The sequence below is a fragment of the Melanotaenia boesemani genome, chromosome 1 (genome assembly GCF_017639745.1).
Source record: "Melanotaenia boesemani isolate fMelBoe1 chromosome 1, fMelBoe1.pri, whole genome shotgun sequence".
Taxonomy (NCBI): domain Eukaryota; kingdom Metazoa; phylum Chordata; class Actinopteri; order Atheriniformes; family Melanotaeniidae; genus Melanotaenia; species Melanotaenia boesemani.
Window position 1 is genome coordinate 27957537 of NC_055682.1, and position 22010 is coordinate 27979546.

The window sequence follows — 22010 nt, forward strand, 5'->3', positions numbered from 1 at the left end:
TAGTAATTACATCACTATCACCTGTGTATCAACAGAAGCTTAGAAAAAATGTTTCTTATTTTAATACTAAATATGTTTGAGAAAAAAAATGCCATAGCTGAAAAAGCTGTTGGCAGGGAGTCTCTGCTTTGATTGCCAGATGGTTAGACTTTGAGTGCACTGTCCCTCATCTGCTCTCTTTCCTCATACCTCATGTTTAACTCTGCTGTGTAAAGACAAAAATTCCAAATTTTATTAATCATTTGTGTTTTTAAATGACCCCCAGTACCATATTTTACATAAAGTGAGTGACCAATTAATACCTGCTGTGTAACTGACAATCAAATGTACATTTTCAAACCTCTGTTGGTAATTCGTCATTTTTTTGTTGTATAATGGGACAGGTGCTCTCAGCAGCCACCATCGTTGCTAAGCACACCTCGGCATTGTGCAACGCCTGTCGTCTGGCTTCCTCCAAGACAACTAACCCAGTTGCTAAGAGGCACTTTGTTCAGTCTGCTAAGGAAGTGGCTAACAGCACTGCCAACTTGGTCAAAACCATTAAGGTAGGTTTTACCACCCTAACTAGTTTAGTTTTGATCAGCTTGAAATCGTTTTTTGAGCAATCTTCTGAGTGCGTTATGAAACATTTAACTCACATCAGTGCCCTAAAAACAAATCATTCAGTAATTATTAACATTATGTTTTGTTTTCTTCTTGACTTTTGGTTTTTTGGTAGAGATTTGAGTTTAATCATGTTGATATTCCATTTCTCTTGCTTTTCAGGCTTTGGATGGTGATTTTTCAGAGGAGAACAGGAACAAGTGTCGAATTGCCACAACTCCTCTCATTGAAGCTGTGGAAAACCTGACAACATTTGCTTCCAACCCGGAGTTCGCCAGTGTCCCAGCTCAAATCAGCAATGAGGTATATCTGTGTAAACATAATTGTATCTTTGTGTTTATTATTACTCTACTTTAGTCTTTGGAGGATTGTGACATCAGCAGCATAAGAAATATGGTAAATTGTGTTTTCAATCTGCTTAATGTTGAATTTATTTCTCTAAAGGGCTCTGTAGCACAGGAGCCCATCCTCCAGTCAGCACGTTCCATGCTGGACAGCTCAACCCACCTGCTCAAGACTGCACGCTCATTGGTTATCAACCCAAAAGACCCGCCCACATGGTCTGTTCTGGCTGGTCACTCTCGTACCGTCTCCGACTCCATCAAGAGTCTCATCACAGCCATACGGTTAGTGAGAAAAACATGATTCAGATATCACAGAGTTTATCAACTAAACTTGTTTGAAGCCTAACTTGGTTCTGATATGAAATTAGTTTAACAGAAACAGCATCTTGTCGAGCTGTTCGCTATTTCTCTCTGTAATCTCTCTCTGAAGCAGCAATGCAACTCGAAGAAACTTTAGGGAGTTAACAGTTTTTGGGGGATTAGAGAAGGTGAAAATGTACAGTCCTGGGTTGTGAAGTTAGGAATTAATTTTGCCTGTTATGCAGCTTTTAGTCCCCTCTGTCTGTATGCACATAGCTGTTCATAACACCATGTTAATGCATACCTAAGAGCTGTACCTAAAAGAGAATGTTTTGTTGTTTTTATACTTCTAAATCAGGGGTGCCCAGCTCCGGTCCTCAAGGGCCACAATCCTGCAGGTTTTCGACGTGTTCCTGCTCCAAAACTACCTGACTCAAATTGATGAGTCATTGTGCAAAACCTAATAGGCACCCCTGCTCTATCTTTAATCTCCTCATTCACACCTTTTTACACCTGACCTTGATCGGAACAAAACTTATAGCCTCTAGGGAGTTGATCCTCAGCACCAAATGCACTGAATGTTAAGATTCCTGCTCGCCTCAGAACATCTGCACATTAGCATTCACGCACAGCCAGCTTAGTATCTCATTCAGTTCTGATGCCCTTATCACAGTCTTCCTCGTGGACTGCAAATTTAGTACTGGGACTTCACAAAACTAAAGAATACAAATAGCAACAGGCTTCATTCTGCAAAAGCTGACCTCATAACTTTATTGGTCTCATTAGGAAGATGAGGTCAGCCTTTAGTTTTTCTCTCAGTGTGCTGCCACGCATGGAAATTGATGTTTAACAAACCAATTCTGCCCACGAGGCTGGAGATCCAGAGGTCTCTGAGGCTTCGCAGCTAATTTGACTGCCTAGCTTGATCGTACTGTGCTGTAACAAGACCCTTTATTGCAGAAAGTAGGAGAGAAATCCCAAATAAGGCGTTTAAAAAAGTATTGCATAACTTTTTTTTGTAATAACAGATCTCTTTCCTCCTGTGTGTACCTTTTCCTTTTTTCGTCGCTCATTTTTGTCTCCATCTATTTTATTGCTTTCTGTTTTTCGTCTTCTCCTGCCCTCGTTTTCTTCTCAGGGACAAGGCTCCTGGCCAACGGGAGTGCGACTCGTCAATCGATAAAATTAACAAATGTATCCGGGACATTGAGCAGGCCTCTCTGGCAGCCGTCAGCCAGAACTTACCCAGCAGAGACGAAATTTCACTGGAGGTAAGTCAAGATCCCTAGTCATCTTTGTGGTATCTTTTTATTATTAGCTGTGTGTATTTGTTTTGTGTATTTGTGTTGCATTTTGTGGGCTTTTATCTTTGCTTGGTGACAAATGTCTCTTTCTATAGAAACCAGGGATTTTAGCACCTTTTAAAAGTAAACTATAGTTTAAACTAGTATTTTTACCACACTGAATCCTTCTGCTGTGCTTCCTGAGCTTATTTTAACATAGAACTTATCAGAAGCTGGAGTAGCATAAAGCAGGTTTAATTTTATTCATGTCATGCTTTTTGTACAGTTCCCAACTGACTTATTTCAATACAACACCACTGCCTTTTAAAAAATACAATAAAAAAACTTAATTCTCTTTTATTTCCACTCTTTAGGCTCTACAAGAGCAGCTGACCTCCACCGTGCAAGAAATTGGCCACTTAATCGACCCTGTTTCCACTGCTGCCAGGGGCGAAGCTTCCCAATTAGGACACAAGGTATGTGGGGCAGGAAGTTAATTACTAGTGCACTGTGGACCAAGAAATTTATGCTTTTTTCTTAAAAGGTATTCATTGAGCAATATGAGCATTGAGCAATACTTGTGATTCAAGTGAGCAATATATGCAAATTTGATAGTATCACAATGCTATAAATCAGTGATGGTCTTTAAGTCATGGGCAACTTTTTAGATAACAAATTATAGTTAAAAAGATTATTTAAAATATCAAGATAATAAGCCCTCCCATCTTAAAATAAGCCATTTTCCCTCAGGTGACCCAACTGGCTGGTTACTTTGAACCACTGGTCAAGGCCTCTGTGGGTGTGGCCTCCAAGCTGAGTGACCACCAGCAGCAGATGACTTTCCTGGACCAAACTAAGACTCTGGCTGAGTCTGCCCTGCAGATGCTCTATGCTGCCAAAGAGGGTGGAGGAAACCCAAAGGCAAGACCATTTTCATGCTCTGCGCTCTTTGTTTAAAGCAGTGCTTCACCACTGACTCCGTTCTCTGTGTTGCACCTCACAGGCCTCCCATACCCACGATGCCATAGCAGAGGCTGCTCAGCTAATGAAGGAGGCTGTCGATGACATGATGGTGACGCTGAATGAAGCTGCCAGTGAAGTGGGAATGGTGGGAGGAATGGTGGAGTCCATTGCAGAGGCAATGGCCAAGGTGTGTTCTGCTTAGTGGAAAAAAAGGGTTGCGCAGTAAATTGTAATGATTTTTTTTTATCCCCACCCTCTCTCTGTTAGTTTAAAAAAAAATTTAATCTGACCACATCAGTGAAAAGCTAGCAAGCTGTAATGAAATTAAGAGGTAAATTGAGTGACAGTTAACCGAAAGTATTCTGGGAATTTAGTTTTCATGTTGTAGTTTGCAATATCTTGATTAAAACCACAGAATATCCCTAGACAAAATAGAAAAATTACTTAACATACCAATACAAATATAACTCACTGAGGCAGATTGACCATCAACAAAGCCATCTTTATCCCAAGAAGTTGCCTTGCAAGTTAGACTATCTTTATAATTAATAAACTGTTGGTTAACGTGATGTGCAAAGCAAGAAAAAGCCTTTTATCTCATATACGGATAAAATAGCATCAACTAATGACATCTTTCCTGACAAAGATAAATAAGTGCCATAAATAGGCAGGTTCACCAAAGCAAGTGGCGTGTGTGCTTTGTCTCATTCAGTGTAGATGATTAAATGGAGATAATCCTTCCAAATAATCAATTGGTATAATGGGTCACTCTCTTCTGTTGAAGCAGAGGTGATTTAAAAATCTTTCTCATGAACTTTGAATCATTCAGCCAAGGCTTCAGATTTCGAGGTGTTATCTTTTTCAGCAGGAGGAGAAAACATGTACTTTTTTTGTTTCAGTCCTGATACACTTTTCCCACATAGTGTCATCTTTTTCATCCCTCTGCATTTGCTGTGACACTTGCATGTGTTGAACAGTGATTTGGTAAAACAAGGCTGGAAACAATATTTGTCCTGCAAGCTGGCGATCAAATGCTGTTGTAGCTATTTATAAAGCTGTAATTACAGAGTGGATTTAGTGGCTAATTTCTAATGAGTGTTTATCTTCATACGGAGTGTGTATTTGAATATAAAACAGCATTAATGTTGCAAATGAGCTGATGTCTGCACACCTGGCAGAATTGGTGTAATTGAGAGCTAGATTAGATTTAACATGTTCCTGAAGCTTATGAAGCTGAATGATTTAATTGTCTCTTTGTTCAAAATGTCTGTACTTACTTTGAAGGACAAACCAATCATGCTGAAAATGACAGCTGCAGTGTCATTTTAACTAGCTGTGTCTCTTTCTGCAGCTGGATGAGGGAACGCCACCTGAACCTGAGGGCTCATTTGTGGATTACCAGACCAGTATGGTAAAATATTCAAAGGCTATTGCTGTCACTGCTCAGGAAATGGTAAGTCTTTGAAGTGATGCTTAACATTTGCAGACTATTTCAGCAGTGCTACTGCAACTTGTAATTAAATAAGATGGAAAAGGCCTTTAATTTATGGTAATAAAAACAATTTATAATGAAGTTGAAGAGCTGCAAAAATTACATATATCATAGCAGTTTGTAGAAATCTGATTGCTTCCTGTTGCTCGGTAACCATCAATTATTCATTAAATGAAACACTGCACATTAAGTACAAGTAAACTTGCACTGTTAAAGTTGTTAATCCTGAAGTTGCTTACTTCTTATTCTTTTTAAAAAACATTTGTTTTTCTATTACACCCTGTTAAAACAATACTGAGATGCCACCTTTGTGTATTCATGATGTGCAAAATGCTAATAAAACTTACATGTGCTCTACACATGGACTGTGCTCCTGCAGTCCTGAAATATACCTGTGTGGTTAAGCTTCTGTTGACATTCATTGTCAATTTATTATCCATCAGATGACCAAATCAGTGACCAGTCCAGATGAGTTGGGAGCCCTGGCCTCTCAAGTGACCGTAGACTACAGCCAGCTGGCTGTTCAGGGACGACTAGCTGCTCACACAGCTGAGCCAGAAGAGGTGAGAAAGGATGTTTCAAGACAAAAACAGCCCTGCTGCATCAGTGTGGCAGCTTATGTTATACCTGCATGGGTATAATCACTTCTTCAGAAGTTTATAACCTGCAAGTTTCTTTTATATAGCCTTTAACTAATTAATCAGTGATGCATTTGCACTGTGGCGCCTTTGTTCTGTGTTATTGCAGATCGGCTTCCAGATCAAGACCCGAGTGCAGGAGCTTGGTCATGGCTGTATCTTCTTGGTCCAGAAGGCTGGAGCTCTGCAGATCACTCCCTCTGACAGCATCACCAAGCGAGAACTCATTGAATGTGCCCGTGCAGTCACAGAGAAGGTAGGTAAAAAATTGGCAGCTTTTTTTTTTTTTTTTCTTCTTCTTCTATTACCTAACCACATTGTTCTTTTTACCATCTGCAGTGTGTGACAGATGAATTGTTTTATCAAGTGGCGAATGCCATAACTAAATCTCTGTTTTTGCCTTTGTCTGATTTAGGCCTTTTTTTCTTTGTTTTTCTTAGCTATTGTGGTCTGTGGTTTACACAAATGAATTTTGCTTGTGTGTGTTAAATCTACAATTTATCACTGCAGTGAAACAACTATCCATTCAAAAATGAATGTTTAAGTGTGGACACATTTTTTTTATTTATACTATACTTTTAGTTTAAGACCAATAAATTTCATTGAGGAGTTAATATTCTCAACTTCAAGAGAAGCAGAGGATAGGTTTGCATAAGTGGAGTGGTAGCTACGTATTCAGTTGTTCCTGACTTCTTGTGTGTGTGTTTTTAGTCTTAGAATCTGGAAATTAGATTTAGCCACTTTCTGCTGCTAATTCATTTGCTTGAAAAGTGCACATGTGGAAGCAGTTTGATTGTAGATGGTACATAAAACACAGATGTAGCCAGCTCAGGCACTCATTGGTTTGGGCTTTTGTAGTCCTAAGCGAGATGAGACGCTAAAGACACCATGTATACTGAGTTACATGATTATAAATCAGTACATTTTAAATGGGTGAGTTACATTCACAGCTGCCATGAAACACTGAAACATGAGGGTTGGAGTACCATTTAAATTCTGTTTTTTGGATATCAGGGCTTAATCTCAGGGGTTGCTGCTTAAGTTGTCCTTATTTCTGTGAGTGATTGATGTGGTCTGTTGATTTATTACAACATTGTACATTTTCCAATAGCAAATATTGAAAAACCTTTTCATTTTTTGGTTTGCGCTTTAAACATAGTCATGGTTTTCGTTTTATGGTTTATTTATATTTTTATTCAGCTCTCTTTTTAACTTTGTAATCTGTTTTAATTTCTGTAGACTTTGGTTACTAATGGTGCTTTTATGTTTTTCTGTTTTTATCTATGAGGCGTTGCAATGGAATTTTGTTCTGCACTGCATAAATTAAGTGGTGTTTTGAGTGACTCTAAAACAACTCTTGAATCTTGAAACATCGAGGAGAGGTGTATAACAAACCGTTAAATAGAGCTTTTGGATCAGAGTTTGTATTGATACAATTTCCATAATTTGACTTGATCAGTGATAGTGTGTACACTCACTATTAGACACATTTATTTGCCTTTGATTATGCAAACAAGTCATTTATCTAACAGTCATCCATCTGTTTTTTGTCTTGCTGTGGTATGAAAAAAATCCAGTCACTTCTTCCTGTCGAGTTAATTATACACCCTTATCTGTATGATTATAGGCTGTGATATGTGTCTGTGTCCCCAGGTGTCCTTGGTGCTTTCGGCCCTCCAGGCAGGCAACAAGGGCACTCAGGCCTGCATCACAGCAGCCAGTGCAGTGTCCGGCATTATCGCCGATCTGGACACCACCATTATGTTTGCCTCTGCCGGCACACTCAATGCAGAGAACGATGAGTCCTTCGCTGACCACAGGTTAGAGCTGGAATTGTACCTGATTGAGTTAGTGTACAAATACAAACTTGTAAGACTTCACAAGGTCTAAAAGGACAAGCCTGCTTATCTTTCATCCCTAACTGACACAATGACATATTAGCTGCTGAACAGGGAGGAAATTTCTGGTGCTAGAAACTACAAATTACCCAGAGAGTTTGAAGGATGCAGGATGAGACACACATCATGCTGTTCATCCTCAGCAAAGGTTCCACTCTGAGCCCCCACTGCTAATATTAAAAAAGGATTCATTGAGTGATTTGTGTGTGATGGCTTTGTTATTGCATAGATCAGGGGTGGCCAACGTCGGTCCTCGAGAGCCACAATCCTGCAGGTTTTCCAAATTTCCCTGCTCCAGCACACCTGACTCAAATTAAATGGATCCAACAGCCTATAAGGATCTGCACAATGACTCATTCGTTTAAGTCAGGTGTGTTGCAGCAGGGAAATTTGGAAAACCTGCAGGATTGTGGCTCTCGAGGACCGACATTGGCCACTCCTGTCATAGATGGTATTAACAATCTGAGTGGGTCAAACAGCTACTGATTCCAGACAAGATTCGTGATGCTAAAGGCCACAACGCCTTTGAAAAACAGAAAAACTCTGCAGCAGATTTCTTCCATGCCCCTCAGCGTTTTTTTAAAATATACCTGACTGTGATATGTGACCTTATTTATCATCCGTGCGAGTGTTTTTACAAGATATGACAAATGAAAGCCTTAGACATAAAAGTGTCCACAGTGTGCTTCATATTTAAAAGTCATTTATTTCTGCTAGATTAAGACTTCTAAGACTTGAGTCACTCAAAGAAAATTAAACCCTTTCATCTGTTTATTTTTCCTTTTCCTCCTTCTTTTCTCTTTCAGGGAAAACATTCTGAAGACAGCCAAAGCTCTGGTCGAGGACACAAAGATGCTGGTGTCTGGTGCAGCCTCCGGTCAGGACAAGTTAGCTCAGGCAGCCCAGTCCTCTGCCAAAACCATTACTCAGCTCACAGATGTGGTCAAACTTGGAGCTGCCAGCATCGGATCAGATGACCCAGAGACACAGGTTAGACAATTTTTTTCTGCTGTCCCTTATTTATTTAGCCCAGTGTCAGGAGACATGAGGGAAAAATGAACTGTGAAAAACAACAACCTTTCAGTGTTTTCTCTCCCAGACTATGTGGTGATTAGTGGGTATTAATGTGTCCTTTCTCTAGGTGGTCCTGATAAATGCTGTCAAAGATGTGGCCAAGGCGCTGGCTGAGCTCATTAGTGCCACCAAGTGTGCAGCTGGCAAGGCAGCAGATGATCCATCTATGTACCAACTAAAGAGTGCTGCCAAGGTGAGGACATCATTCAGTAAATTCAGAAACAGTCATAGAGGTTATAGGCCTCAACTTCATTTAATCTTATGAAGGCTCTTCTCTTTTTCTCTGAAATAAAATTTCTCATTTCACATTTTTACTGATCATGAAAGTACAGTAAAACACTCATTTAATTTTTTCCCATAAATGAATAAAAATAACTGTACCACATCTTGTATGTGTACTTTGTAGACATCCCCTTATTATTATTACTATTAAGTTAGATTTTAAATTTTGCCATCATAAAACTTGGCCTAAACTCAGTGTCACAGTAATAGAAATGGCCGTGGTGTTAAAGACAACAACCTGATAAATCTGCCATAGCCTATGCTCCGACACACATGCAGCATCAGAACCACATTTACTAACACACTGATGACACAGCTGACTGCTCATTATCACTTTGAGCTGTGAAGAAGTCACTTTGCTCAGCAGCACCGCACTGTCATGAAGCCTTTCAGATGGCAACAACATGCCTCAAATCCAGCTTTATGCCCTGAAGTGTTTGTGGGGTGAAATTTTGTAAACCAATTTAATGACATCCATTTCATCACCAGAGAAACAATATTCCTCCATACATCTTTCCCCGTCTTTAAATGTGGCGAATGGAAAAGTTTATTTTCATCATACAAAGAGCCTGGTTGGTTCAATCTAAGGTGCTCAGAAAACCGATGTTGCATCACAACATCAGTCTTAACAACACTGACACATTTACTCTTTCACAACTATTCCCACTGACAGGATGCATGGTGTTTTGAAATGTAGCAAAGCATACTTAAATATGTATAACTAGTAAAAATCTAAAATAATATGTTTATAATGCTGGCAAAATGAATATTGCTCCATCAGAACAGATATATGTGGGTGTATGTTTATAGCTTATTTAATACATGATGTGTGACATAAGCATTTTTACACAGACTGCCTTGGTTTTGTAATTAGCCTGTGATTGTTCTCCAGTGCGATCATATATGGTGGTTTGACGCGGTTTTACTTTGCTGGCTTTATAAAAATAAAACACCAGGCCTGACTACCTGCTTCACTAAGATACTTGTCTTTTGAATTTAATAGAACTTTAATAGAACTTTTTCTACCAGGTGATGGTGACTAATGTGACGTCCCTGCTAAAGACGGTCAAGGCTGTGGAAGATGAGGCTACTCGAGGCACCAGAGCGCTGGAGGCCACAATCGAGTGTATCAAACAGGAAATGGCGGTGAGAAAGTGTGCAGAGTTGATGTTGGACAGCCGTAGTATGAGCACAACATGCGAATAATTAATGCTGAATGGTGATTAGTAATAATCTGTGACTTTATGACAATGTCGAAGGGATTATATAAAAACTCATCAGTTTTGACACATTAAAGACTTGCTTCTTCAGAGAGTCTCTGAATCCGATGTGTACTCTGCCTTTTCTGGACCCCCAGCTCTTTCAATCCAAGGATGCTCCAAACAAGACAACCACACCTGAGGAGTTTATTCGCATGACTAAGGGAATCACTATGGCAACTGCTAAAGCAGTGGCTGCAGGAAATTCGGCCCGGCAAGAGGACATCATCCATACTGCCAACCTGAGCCGTAAAGCCATTTCTGACATGCTGTCCACCTGCAAGGTGTCAGATCTCTCGTTCATGTGCACTTTGGTGTCTAATTTTAAATTCCAAATTCCCACAAAACCTGAAAAACACACTTAGATATAACAGTTGTTTAGGTAAGCATTCCTGTTGAATGTGTATGGGTTTGTCTTTCAGCAAGCAGCCTACCATCCAGAGGTCAGTGAGGAGGTGAAGAACAGAGCGCTGATGTTTGGAGCAGAGTGCACAACTGGATACATTGATCTGCTGGAACAAGTGCTGATGGTCGGTTGAACACACTGTCGGTATTTTAGTGTGATGATAGCGATTTTTTTCCTTTGTGTTAGCATTCAAATGTGAGATCTACAATTTATTTATTTTTTAAATTTGTCCAGGTTTTACATTTGAGTTTTATGAAAGACCAAATGTTTTACACCCTTTTTGAAAAAAGCCATAGTAGTGGTTTATTTAACTAGTTATAAACGTGTGACTGTTTGTGTGTGCATATAGGTCCTGCAGAGGCCCACTGCAGAGCAGAAGCAGCAGCTGGCAATTTGCTCTAAACGTGTGGCGGGGGCTGTGACGGAGCTCATCCAGACTGCTGAGGCCATGAAAGGTAATGGCCCACACACACTCTCACATTACACACAGACTCCCTATACAATACTATCTATGTATATGATGCATTTAGATTCACATCAAGAAGACAGAACTTATTTTTTTCACCAAGACTTCAGGTAGAATGTGTTATCTGTAGTTCCTTCTGGAAAGCATATGCTTCCCAGAACATTTTCATAAATTCCCATCTATCAACAGAGTAATATTTAGCAATGTTCCTGTCCTCCTTCTCTTGCCACAGATGGAGGTAAGTTGTTTTCTGGACTGTGACATGTTTGACCGGTTGCAAGAAGCACAATTTCACAGTGCAGCCACTGATTTCTTTAATTTAATCAAATTCAGCTGCACTTGGGCTTCTCGTGCACGTCATCTCAGTGCATCGCATTTTCTTCTTTCATTTACCATCTCATTTGAAATAAACTCCATTTTCAGCCAGTTTGAGGTGTCCATCAGCTGTGCATGAGATGTGGAGATATGCACCATCGCTTTTACTTGTTGTCACAGCAGTGTTTTCTTAGTGATCACAGTTTGAGGCATGTTCTGTTGACACACTGGCTTGTGAGGTATTAGTATAGTTATTATTTTTAAGTCCAAATCTTAATTGTGTGCATGCATGTCTCAGGCTCGGAGTGGGTAGACCCTGAAGATCCGACGGTGATTGCAGAAACTGAACTGCTCGGAGCAGCAGCATCCATTGAAGCAGCAGCGAAAAAGCTGGAGCAACTCAAACCTCGAGCAAAGCCAAAGGTAAGAACTGAGAGGAGGGATGATAGTGAGAAAAGAAAAGTTTTAGGAGTCTTTCCCATAATGTGCCATAGAGCAATAGTTATAAGAGAATAAGACACTGCATACTAACTTTGTGTCAGCTGCTAAGTAACTATTTTAAATTCAAATATAGAAATAAGTTTCTTTTTGTTTCTATATTTATTTAGTCTTTTTTAGTACCATTTTTTTATAACTGTTCTTCTTTCTACTTTACAATGTATGTATGTAAATCATTTCAGTTAAACTTTGAATTTGAAGCTATATTTATTTCTGTATTTCTGTAAATTTCTTCCCGTTTATTTCCCCCAGTGTTTAAATTTCTGTATCTCCTTTTGACATTTCTCTATGCATTTCTGTCTTATTTAAACGAAGGGGTTTGGCTTCCAAAGGTGTATTATGGCTCATCTTATCATCTATTGATTGATCATTATGGTACATAATGATCTTATTTCCTGCAATAGAAGCAGAAGCAGGAAATAGGACAAAACTTAAAATTATGTCACTACAGTACAAGCAGCTTGTTTATCTAATGATCTGTGACAACCTGTGTTCTCTCTGTCACTAATTGATCAGTTAAAAAAATAATCATTTTTAGGGCTATAACTAAAATAAAAATTAATATTTGAATGACTGCTTTAAAGACATTGTTTGGACTGTAACTTGCACAGTTACTAATAAAATGGAGTCTTTCTTTTCTTCTGGTCTTGGACACTTGGCTAGGAGACAGGCAGCCAGGACACACAACCTCGCTTAAAAATATTAAAAAGGAGACTGAATTAAATGGGAATTATATCGGGGAAAAAAGAGGGAATAATACAGAAATAAAAAAAATCTACAAATTATAAAAATGAAGGAAATTATTTCCATACGAAGGTAAGCAGGTGGAAAATGCCAAGAAAACAAAAAGGAAATAGAGGCAGGAATAAAATAAAATGTTAATCAATGAAAAAAATTATTACATTAATAAGTAAAATTGAGAGTTAGTACAAACATAGAGCTTTTAATAAAACATGTAGTGATTACAGCTAGATAATTAAAGCAGAAATTAACTATCACATTTTATACATGAATCATTTTCTGAATAATTTATTTTCATAGCATTTTTGACTTCTTTATGAAGTAATTTGTGTATTTTTATATTTATTCAGATTTGTGTCAGTTTTATTTCTGTATAGTCTCCAGCGCAGACATGTTGGTTCTGCTAAAATGAAAAATTCACTAGCATATTTGAAATAAAATAAATAAATAAATAAATATAAACAGAAAAAATAACTGTTCCTAAAAAGTTTCCATTATATTATCAGACTAGCTAGATTAATATAACAATGTTTTTGTTTTAATTTCAATTATAAGGGCCCCAGATCAACTTTTTGTTTTGAAAATAATGGTCTTGCAATTTTTGGAAGCTTACTGTATGTTTTAATGCAAAATCAAGTATTAACAACTTTTATATGTTGGACACAAAAATATCAATAAAAAATGCACACCACAGTGAATAGAGTTTAAATGCACATGTAAGAAATTTTCTAAATATCTTGAACAGAACATTACTCCTCCAGCCCCAACCTGCACTGTGCATCTCCGTCTTCACAAAATTAAACCGAAAAGTACAACATAAAATGTTCAAAAGACTATTTTCATGGCCTGTATGAAAGAGGATGAACTTAAAAAAATTTCTGTAAAATGTGTTAGAGTCCAGTTTTACATCACACGTTTTGTTCATAAGTCAGCTGCTTGTTTCTTGTCACACATAAAAATTAAAAATATAAAACATAAAAATATTGTCCAGTTTCTTATAATTTGAACTTTATTTTTCAACCTAAGCTTGTTGCCTTTTTACTGAACTCATTTATTAATGTCTGCCAATTTTAACATTTACCTTTATTTGTGTAGCTGATACCTTTCTCATTTGATGTGTTAAACTTACATAAACCCAACAACCTCCGCATATAATCCCATATATTTTACTCTTCCCTCTTCTTCCTCACCCTGCCATCCATCCGTCTGTCCGTCCATCCATTCGCCTAATGTATGTCATACGATGTATGTCATACAGTCTAATGTATGTCGCCTAGCTCCCAGTTAGCCCTCCACCCTCCCTCCCTTCTCCCCGCCTGCCCCCACCACCGGATGCCTTCTCTGCAGGACTCTGTCTGATATGTTTGATATATTAGGTTGTAATTCAGTCCCAACTATATATCAAACATATTCCTACAGTGTCCCGCTCTGTCTACAGACTTGTAGTGTGAGATTGTGTGTGAGAAAGGATGGTTTTGTGTGTGTGTATATGTGTGTGTGTATATGTGTGTGTTGGATGAGAGTGTGTGTATTTAAACAAGCAAACAGGAGTATGATTTATTGTGTAACATGGAAAATTTGTTCCCTCTTCAGTTCTATATAGGTCCTTAATCATTTCTTTGCAAAGGATGTATCAGGCTCTGTGGAGCTTTTTAATTTCTTGTTACTTTTAGTCAGGTTATTGGTATTTTGCAGAAAATTATTTATTTGATGTAACCTTTTTCATTACAAGCAATGTTCCCCTAAAAGACGTGTCTTCAAAGTGTTGAGTTTAATGTTATTTCACAAAGTAATTACTATAACCTTGATTTTTCACTCTATATTTCTTTATGACATTAGTTGTCATCCCTTTGACTGATTGGTCTTCTTCCACCCTCAGCTGGCAGATGAGACGCTGAACTTTGAGGAGCAGATCCTGGAGGCTGCCAAGTCCATTGCTGCTGCCACCAGCGCCTTGGTCAAATCAGCTTCAGCAGCTCAGAGGGAGCTAGTAGCTCAGGGGAAAGTGGGCTCCATCCCTGCCAATGCTGTGGATGATGGACAGTGGTCTCAAGGGCTCATCTCTGCTGTAAGTGTTGCTTTGAAGGCTTGTCTTATCCAGGTTACAATCCAAGGTTCAGTTTTATCCCACATTCTTCTTCTTTAACTCTCTCTCAGGCACGTATGGTAGCAGCAGCGACTAGCAACCTGTGCGAAGCAGCCAACGCCTCAGTTCAAGGCCATGCCAGCGAAGAGAAGCTCATCTCTTCAGCTAAACAGGTGGCGGCCTCCACTGCCCAGCTGCTGGTGGCCTGTAAGGTCAAGGCCGACCAGGACTCTGAGGCCATGAGGAGACTGCAGGTATGCAGTCAGACATTTTAACTGCTAACCTTCATAATCAAATCAATAATGTTCATTGATGTAAGAAGTAGAGGTGCAAGGGGTCATTTTTCTGAGGTTTTACTCTAGTTTTTACATGTCTAATTAACTGGATAACATGGCTTAAACTGGGTTTTGCTATTTTTCTTTTTTCTCCCCCCCCCCCCCCACACACACACATCTTAATTGTTTCCTCCATTTGTCTGATAGAAAATAAAATTATGAGTTGGCAAACAAATAAAAGGAAATGTTGATCATGTTACAGCCACTGTTAACAGATAGTGTTCCAGATTTCAAGTGATGTATAATGTAGGAATAAAAAGTGAGAACTTTTCCTTTGACATGTTTTGATGTTTCTAGTGACTTCTTTCATCACTGTCTGCTGTTTCTCTTGCTGATTTTTTCTGTGTAGATTGCTGGGAATGCAGTGAAGAAGGCATCAGACAATTTGGTGCGAGCCGCTCAGAAGGCAGCTTTTGATAAAGCAGATGAAGACAACGTGGTGGTCAAGACAAAGTTTGTGGGTGGAATAGCGCAGGTGAGGCTTTCACATAGCTTTTAATATTGTTAGCATAATATTGTCTGCCACTGATGAGCTCACACAGCTGCTGTATCAGTGATGACTTATCCAGGTTCACATCAGTGATCATAGGGCCTAGCAACTTGGGTCTGACTCCAAAATGAGACCACATTCTTATTATGGATCTTTTTCTAGAGGAAGAGCAGATAAATTATTGCAATGACTAGATAAACCTATTTACTGATGTATTAGTGAGAAAACAAGCTGTGTAAAGATGAACTATTTAATCTTTAAGTGATTCTGTTGTATGCTAATATTTATTTACAAGCAATTGTTGACTATTTATATGTAATAAACAAGTTATTGAGTTTTGGAACGTGTGTCTACCTGGTAAACAGATTCAAAATCTGTTTCTGTTGTGTTTATGTTTTGACACACTCGGCCTCCAGACCAATTCATACCCTGTCTCCCCTCCGTCTCAATATTCTTCATGCAGATTTTATTTTTGTAAGTTGAAATTTTTGAGAATCAAGGTTTATTGTGAATTCATTCACACATAAAGACTGGTTAGTGTAAACAATATAAAAAACAGCAGGACAAGTCAGTCAGGCAGGAAATAGAAGACTTTTTATTAATCTTTAATTAATCACATTTGTCACTTTTGGACTGTGGAGGACTATTTTGCTAAATCAAACTGAAGTTTTAAAGTCAGTATTCACTATGATCTATAAAGATAACTGCTGTCGTCTTTGTCTAGATCATTGCCGCTCAGGAGGAGATGCTAAGGAAGGAGAGGGAGCTGGAAGAAGCCAGAAAGAAACTGGCTCAGATCAGGCAGCAGCAGTACAAGTTCCTGCCCACCGAACTACGAGGGGACAACAACTAAACATGCTGCATTCTCTTTAACCGGTGTAAGGAGCACATGTGTATTTGTAAATTCTGTCCCCTGAAGTCACACCTGGACAGGTATATGGCATACAGCGACTTCTGTGACTGATTTCTACAAACCAGTAAAGCCCGGTCTGCTTTGAACAAATGGAAATGGAAAAAATCTTCTAAATCTTTGTCAACTTCTAGAACGTTTATAATACTACTGTGTGGGACTGACTACCTTCTGAAAACATAAAGATTGTGGTGAACTGACAGAAGAACTTCTTCCTGTCGTCATTTATAGTGCAAATACTTAAACCAATGTAAACCAGAATGTGACATGGCAAGGACAAACAGCACCGCTCATGCTCGACTTTGCCTGCAAGCTAGACTTGTTTTCTTTTAATAGTTTGCAGTTCTTGTGTAAAAACTTAAAAATGAAGAAGTGATTGTACTGCTGTTCATGCTGTGTAACTGCAGCATCAATCTGAAAGCAAAAACTTTTCAGCTCGGTACTCTGTGTGAATGTTGGCCTTTCTGCTCCAGTTTGCACCTTAATGTCTCTGTGAATCATGTGTGGCATGTCTTGGCTTTATGTCAGTGGTCATTAACCCTAATATGAAGGAATATTGGTGTTTCTTGGACCATAGTGCACATTTCAATAATAGACAGTTATGGGAAATTTTATTTAATATAAACATTTAATTTTTTTTTTTTCATGCTGATATTTGTCAGATTTACATGCAAAACTTTTAAGCTGCAACAAATCCTGTCTGTTGGAACCTCTGTATAGATCTCATCATGTGCAACCACTGAGTTACCAACTACATACCATGTGAATGCTTCTATACGTAGGACGACATGTTACCATAGAAAGAATATTTATTACTCCTGAGTATTTTTAGCAGGGAGGGGTCTTTTTCAGGGTCAGAAATGGTCTCGCTTCACCGCTCCCACTAGCAGAGGCAAGTGTGGCTTCCTGGCTGGGTGTCAGCTGGGTTCCCAAAACTGCAAACAATTTTTTGTAATTATTTAATTTTCTGTTGTTTCAGGCATTGAGACTTATATAAACAGGTTTTTCATTGTGACGCAATAAGACAGATGGAACTGTAGGGGGCAGCGTTGGTTTCCTTTTCACCATGCAACCATAAAGTAATTAAGGATAAAATTGTTGTAACTGAAGGATTATCTTTCGGGGTACAGTGGACAGTTTGTGTGGCCTGGCAGATCAATTGGGTTTCTTGAATGCACAGTTAGAATAAATAGATAAATAGGAAAAAAGAAAATGTCATGCAGTGTCACTTCTATGCATGTGGTCTTAAGTCTCATTAGTTTTACTTTGGTCTGTATGTTGTTTATCTCTCCCTTTAGAGAGTTACTGCTATAGTGCCACTGCCAGTGAAGAATTAGTTTCAGTTCCACTGCAATCATTTAAATCCAGGAGGCAGTAAAATCACAATCTAAAGAATAACATGGCAATAAGCTTATTCCAACAATTTTCTGACAGCTGAGTATATTTCAAAGTGAAGTTTATCTTTTCTTGGGTGCTCTTTGTGACTTGACTGAATATGCTACTTGCTGCAATAGAAGAACCTTTTTGTTCCCCAGATTTTATGTGTGTTGTTCCCTTGTCCTACTATATGGGCTCTTTTTCAATATTAAACTACAGTATATTATAAGATTAGGTTCTGCTATAAAAATGCATGGTTTTGTGCTTCAGGTGCAGAGTAATTCAAACCTTCACTTAACAGTACACCACAACATTTAGCTAAGACTTTAGGTTTTCTTTCTTCTAAAGTTACATCTGGACTCTGAGATGTGAGGCGAGTGTTAAAAAGAGGGACTTACATGAAGAACGTCCATTTCTTCTCAGTTAAGTCTGTAGTGTTATTAGTTTTCTTACATTATTAGTGCCTTAGTCCGTAGTCCATACAGCATCTGCTCTGCTTCAGTGACGACTTCATGTCATCAGTCAATAGGAGGTACTGAACAAGTTTTATTTGGACATGTAGGTTCGTGTCTGTGAAGGTTTTTAACATTTGTTGTCCCACTTATTAACAAGCTGTTCCTCTACATGCTGAAACAACTGCACCCCCTTTATCTCTCCTCTCTGTCACATGTGAGGCCTTTTTGGAATGACAGATGAACTGTCTACCAGTCAAAAAATGTGTTGCAGTTTAAATTGTACTCTCAGTATGTATACTGTATATGTATATTACATATATACACATTTTTGTACTGCATTCCATGGGCATGTACCACAGTACTTCTAAACTACAGACTGGAGATGTGAGTCTGTCAACTGCTTTATTGTATGTTATAAAGTCAGAATTTTTATGGACCGGCTTTTTTCTTGTGCTTTTAAGATAATATGAAAGCTACATGTGGCAGGAACGTTTCAATATATGTCACCATAATAATGTTGTGAAGCATTTTCGATTCTGTGGAGTAATCGAAGTGTTATATATGTTCCCTTCTCCCTCACCAGAAATTAAATTAGGATGTTGCTACACTAAAGATGAGTAAGAATTTACAATATTAAAGATATTTATCTGGCCTTGATAAAACTATTTTTTGTATTCACTGAAAATAAAGCATTTCAATGTAACGCAATTTCTTCTTGTGGTTATTACTTATGCGGATCATAGATGAACCATGTTTGTGTTTTACCTGCATATTTTATGTCAGGCAGAGATGCACCAATGTGAAATTCTGGACTAATACCAATGTTAAAAATAAGTGTCATTAATTTTTTGTTTAATGTTTAAAATGTATCTATGATTAGAGAACCCAAAACTTCTGTTAGGCAACCACTGAGGGGGTTTGGAGTTCTGCAATATGTGGTATCTTATTTTGTTTTTTTATTTTTTTTTAACTTTTTTTTTCCTCCAGGGAATGTCTTGCTTATTTCAACAAGATAACTCTAACCCAAAGCCTGCATGCATTGCCACAGCTTGACTGTGGATTAAAACTGGTCTTCCTGCCGTCCAGAGCCCTAAACTCTTTCACCTCCTTGAAAACGTTGGTCATTTCTTGACTGTATAAACCAAACTAGGTTTCAAAATGTTGAGCAGCTAAAATACAATATTAGTCATACATTCAGCGGACAGATTTACCTTTAAAAACTAAATAGAGTTGATGCAACAGAGTGATAAACGTCTCTATTCCAACTTTCAGACAGTAAATGTAAAATGAGAATAGAATTTTAGAAACTGCTGTTACTGTCAGATTCCAGATTTTATTCACATTTTCCTTAATAAAATGCATTTGGTTGGTAAAAAAAAAAAAAAAAAAAAAATTTTCTTTATGCATCTTTGTTAGATAAACATTCAAAACAATGAACAAATTACAGATGAATTTTTTTGATTTACTGACAAAACTACCAAACTTCTCTGGGGCTTGGATTTAGAAGAAAAAAAAGGGGAAAAAAAAAATCAGCATTTAATATTAATGTTGTCTTTTGTCTTGTTAAATCTAGTCCAGTGATTACATTCTTTGCATTGTATAAAGCATACCGGACACAAAATTTGTAAAGCACCTAAAAGGATTATTATGTTTTGTTAACCCAAGGTTAGCTGTAGTACAGTACCCTTAATTCTTTCAAGTAGTTGCCCATTTGACTTAATTTGTAGCACAGCTTGAATCAAATCTCTGATAAGCTGAAATATCTTAATGTCCACTGAGGACATTAAGGTCATGTCCTCAGTATAAAAGTACTACATGATAATCACTCTACACGCTTATTCCAGTCACCCATCTGTAGACTCCACGAACATTATGTAAAGTGAAAAAATATATACATGTTTAAAAATGTATTATGGTATTATTAGAGGGGCTAATTTTGTTGCCTTGTTCAACAATATGTATGACTGTTTACATCAGAGTGAGAGAACTTTCCTGAATTAAACCAGAACATTTTACATTCAGCTTCTGGTGCACACATTTTAATCCTAAATGCTTCATTTAACTCTGCAAAGACACTAACATGATTCATGTTTGCTCTCTTTTTGTAGGTACATGAAATATCCCGTTCCCTGAGTCTGCCTGTTACGTTCATGTTTGACATTTGAACAGCAGCTCTGTTTGCAGAACCATCTGAAGTTCCACAATGAACAACAAGAATGGGATGTTCTAGCAGGTGAACAAGGTCTCTTTTAGTGTCAGGTCAGAATGGTATTTCTGAGTCAGCACTAAACCAGAAGCTATATTGAGTCCAAGCTATGAACTGAGAACTGTGCTAAATTTGTCTGGCACTAAAATTTGAGGAGCCAATGTCAATTACAGTGGCACAGCTGCTCACTGGACTGCTTTAAAACCTTCCATCCTTTTTTCTGTTTTCCCAGCAAGCTTTTAATGTCAATGTCGCATGCATTGGTCTGACTGTAACCTAAATCCCAAAAACTCTTCAAGCATTTTTTTTTTTTTTTTTTTGTCTTTATTTTTTTATTGTTATTTTTTAACTTGACTTGTAATAGGGGGGTCTGTTATGCTGACTTGGCTAAGGACTAGAAAGTGAAAACCATTGCTAAATAGACGAGCACACTGGATTCAATGTTGACTAGAGGCTGATAGAAGACAGCTCATATTTTATTTTTATGTCCTAAATCTAATTATAAGAAAAGTCAGAAAGTGGATCCTGTTACTGGTGACGGCAGCATACGCCGTAGCGTAATGGCTTTCACCACTGAAGACAATTCACCTGGCCCATTAAGACTGTTTTATTTTTCTCTTTTTTTCTGTAGGAGATGAAATTTGACTCATGAGTAGCTAGAAGAACTGTGTTATCTGTTTAAAGTTTTGGGGAGCAAGCGAGAAATTCCAGTCTACACATTAACAGTGAAATCACCTCCCTGACTGCCATGCATACTTTTTGACTAGGAGCATCTCAGATGTGAAATTCCACAAAAGCAAAGACTTTGTTTTGATTTATGAGTGCCTTAGAACAATAAATCAGTGATGCATTCATGGCCATGAAATGACAATGCTTAGTTAATTAAATCAAATTCCAGAGGCCTTTAAACTTCACATGTGGCTCTTCAAAAGGCTGGTATGTCATCATTAGCAGGCTAAATACTTCCCTGCATGATGGAAATTCTAGGAATACTGGGGATTGTTCCAGTTATCCCACCTGTCAGTCTTAAAGCTTTAGTATTCATCTGTTTTTCATGCAGTGCCAGAGACATTTTCTTTTTCTTTTTATCATGATATTCCAAAGAATTGGCACAAAAACAAAAACATTAAGGAAAAAAACAAAACAAAAAAAACAAACAAACAAACAAACAAAAAAAAAACAAACATTGTTTGCAATGGCTACCTAACCCAGAGAAAAGAATATACAGCACATTAGGTAAAGTAGAGAAAATCCTCATTGTTTTCTATTATTCTCTGCCCAACATTAATGAGGGTAAAATCACATCCCTGAATTGAACCACTAAACAAAACTGAGAAAATCATTAATAGCTGGACCGGTATGATATGACGATGTTTGCCTCTCTATCTATTCAGGGTGTGAAGGTGAGATGGATTGCGCAATGAGACTCTCTGATCTCTGTACATGACAGGCATGTCTGGCTGGCTGCTGCAGTCTACAAAGCACATGGCAGGATGACAACACAGTGACAGCTGACTGCCTTTAAAAAGCTCCACAGGAAAGATGTCAAGCCAGACCACCAAAGAAATAAAATACCAAAGTGAGACATA

At 38.1% G+C, this 22010-nt stretch overlaps 1 protein-coding gene across 4 annotated transcripts in view; it reads left to right on the forward strand.

Moving 5' to 3' along the window:
* Positions 1 to 18918, forward strand: part of tln2a (talin 2a) — an 89347-nt gene extending 70429 nt beyond the window's left edge. For 3 of the 4 annotated variants that reach the window (XM_041979793.1, XM_041979782.1, XM_041979803.1), the window contains 23 exons: positions 384 to 545; positions 766 to 906; positions 1048 to 1229; positions 2386 to 2518; positions 2905 to 3006; positions 3281 to 3451; positions 3534 to 3680; positions 4845 to 4946; positions 5429 to 5548; positions 5733 to 5879; positions 7277 to 7443; positions 8328 to 8511; positions 8663 to 8788; positions 9907 to 10023; positions 10235 to 10420; positions 10559 to 10666; positions 10892 to 10997; positions 11241 to 11246; positions 11622 to 11746; positions 14442 to 14630; positions 14720 to 14902; positions 15333 to 15458; positions 16198 to 18918. In XM_041979793.1, coding sequence (XP_041835727.1) covers positions 384 to 545; positions 766 to 906; positions 1048 to 1229; positions 2386 to 2518; positions 2905 to 3006; positions 3281 to 3451; positions 3534 to 3680; positions 4845 to 4946; positions 5429 to 5548; positions 5733 to 5879; positions 7277 to 7443; positions 8328 to 8511; positions 8663 to 8788; positions 9907 to 10023; positions 10235 to 10420; positions 10559 to 10666; positions 10892 to 10997; positions 11241 to 11246; positions 11622 to 11746; positions 14442 to 14630; positions 14720 to 14902; positions 15333 to 15458; positions 16198 to 16326 — 3159 coding nt within the window. In that variant the 3' untranslated portion in view covers positions 16327 to 18918. The remainder of the gene's footprint in view (positions 1 to 383; positions 546 to 765; positions 907 to 1047; positions 1230 to 2385; positions 2519 to 2904; positions 3007 to 3280; positions 3452 to 3533; positions 3681 to 4844; positions 4947 to 5428; positions 5549 to 5732; positions 5880 to 7276; positions 7444 to 8327; positions 8512 to 8662; positions 8789 to 9906; positions 10024 to 10234; positions 10421 to 10558; positions 10667 to 10891; positions 10998 to 11240; positions 11247 to 11621; positions 11747 to 14441; positions 14631 to 14719; positions 14903 to 15332; positions 15459 to 16197) is intronic. The other variant, XM_041979811.1, reaches the window with a different exon arrangement.
* The last annotated feature ends 3092 nt before the right edge of the window (positions 18919 to 22010 follow it).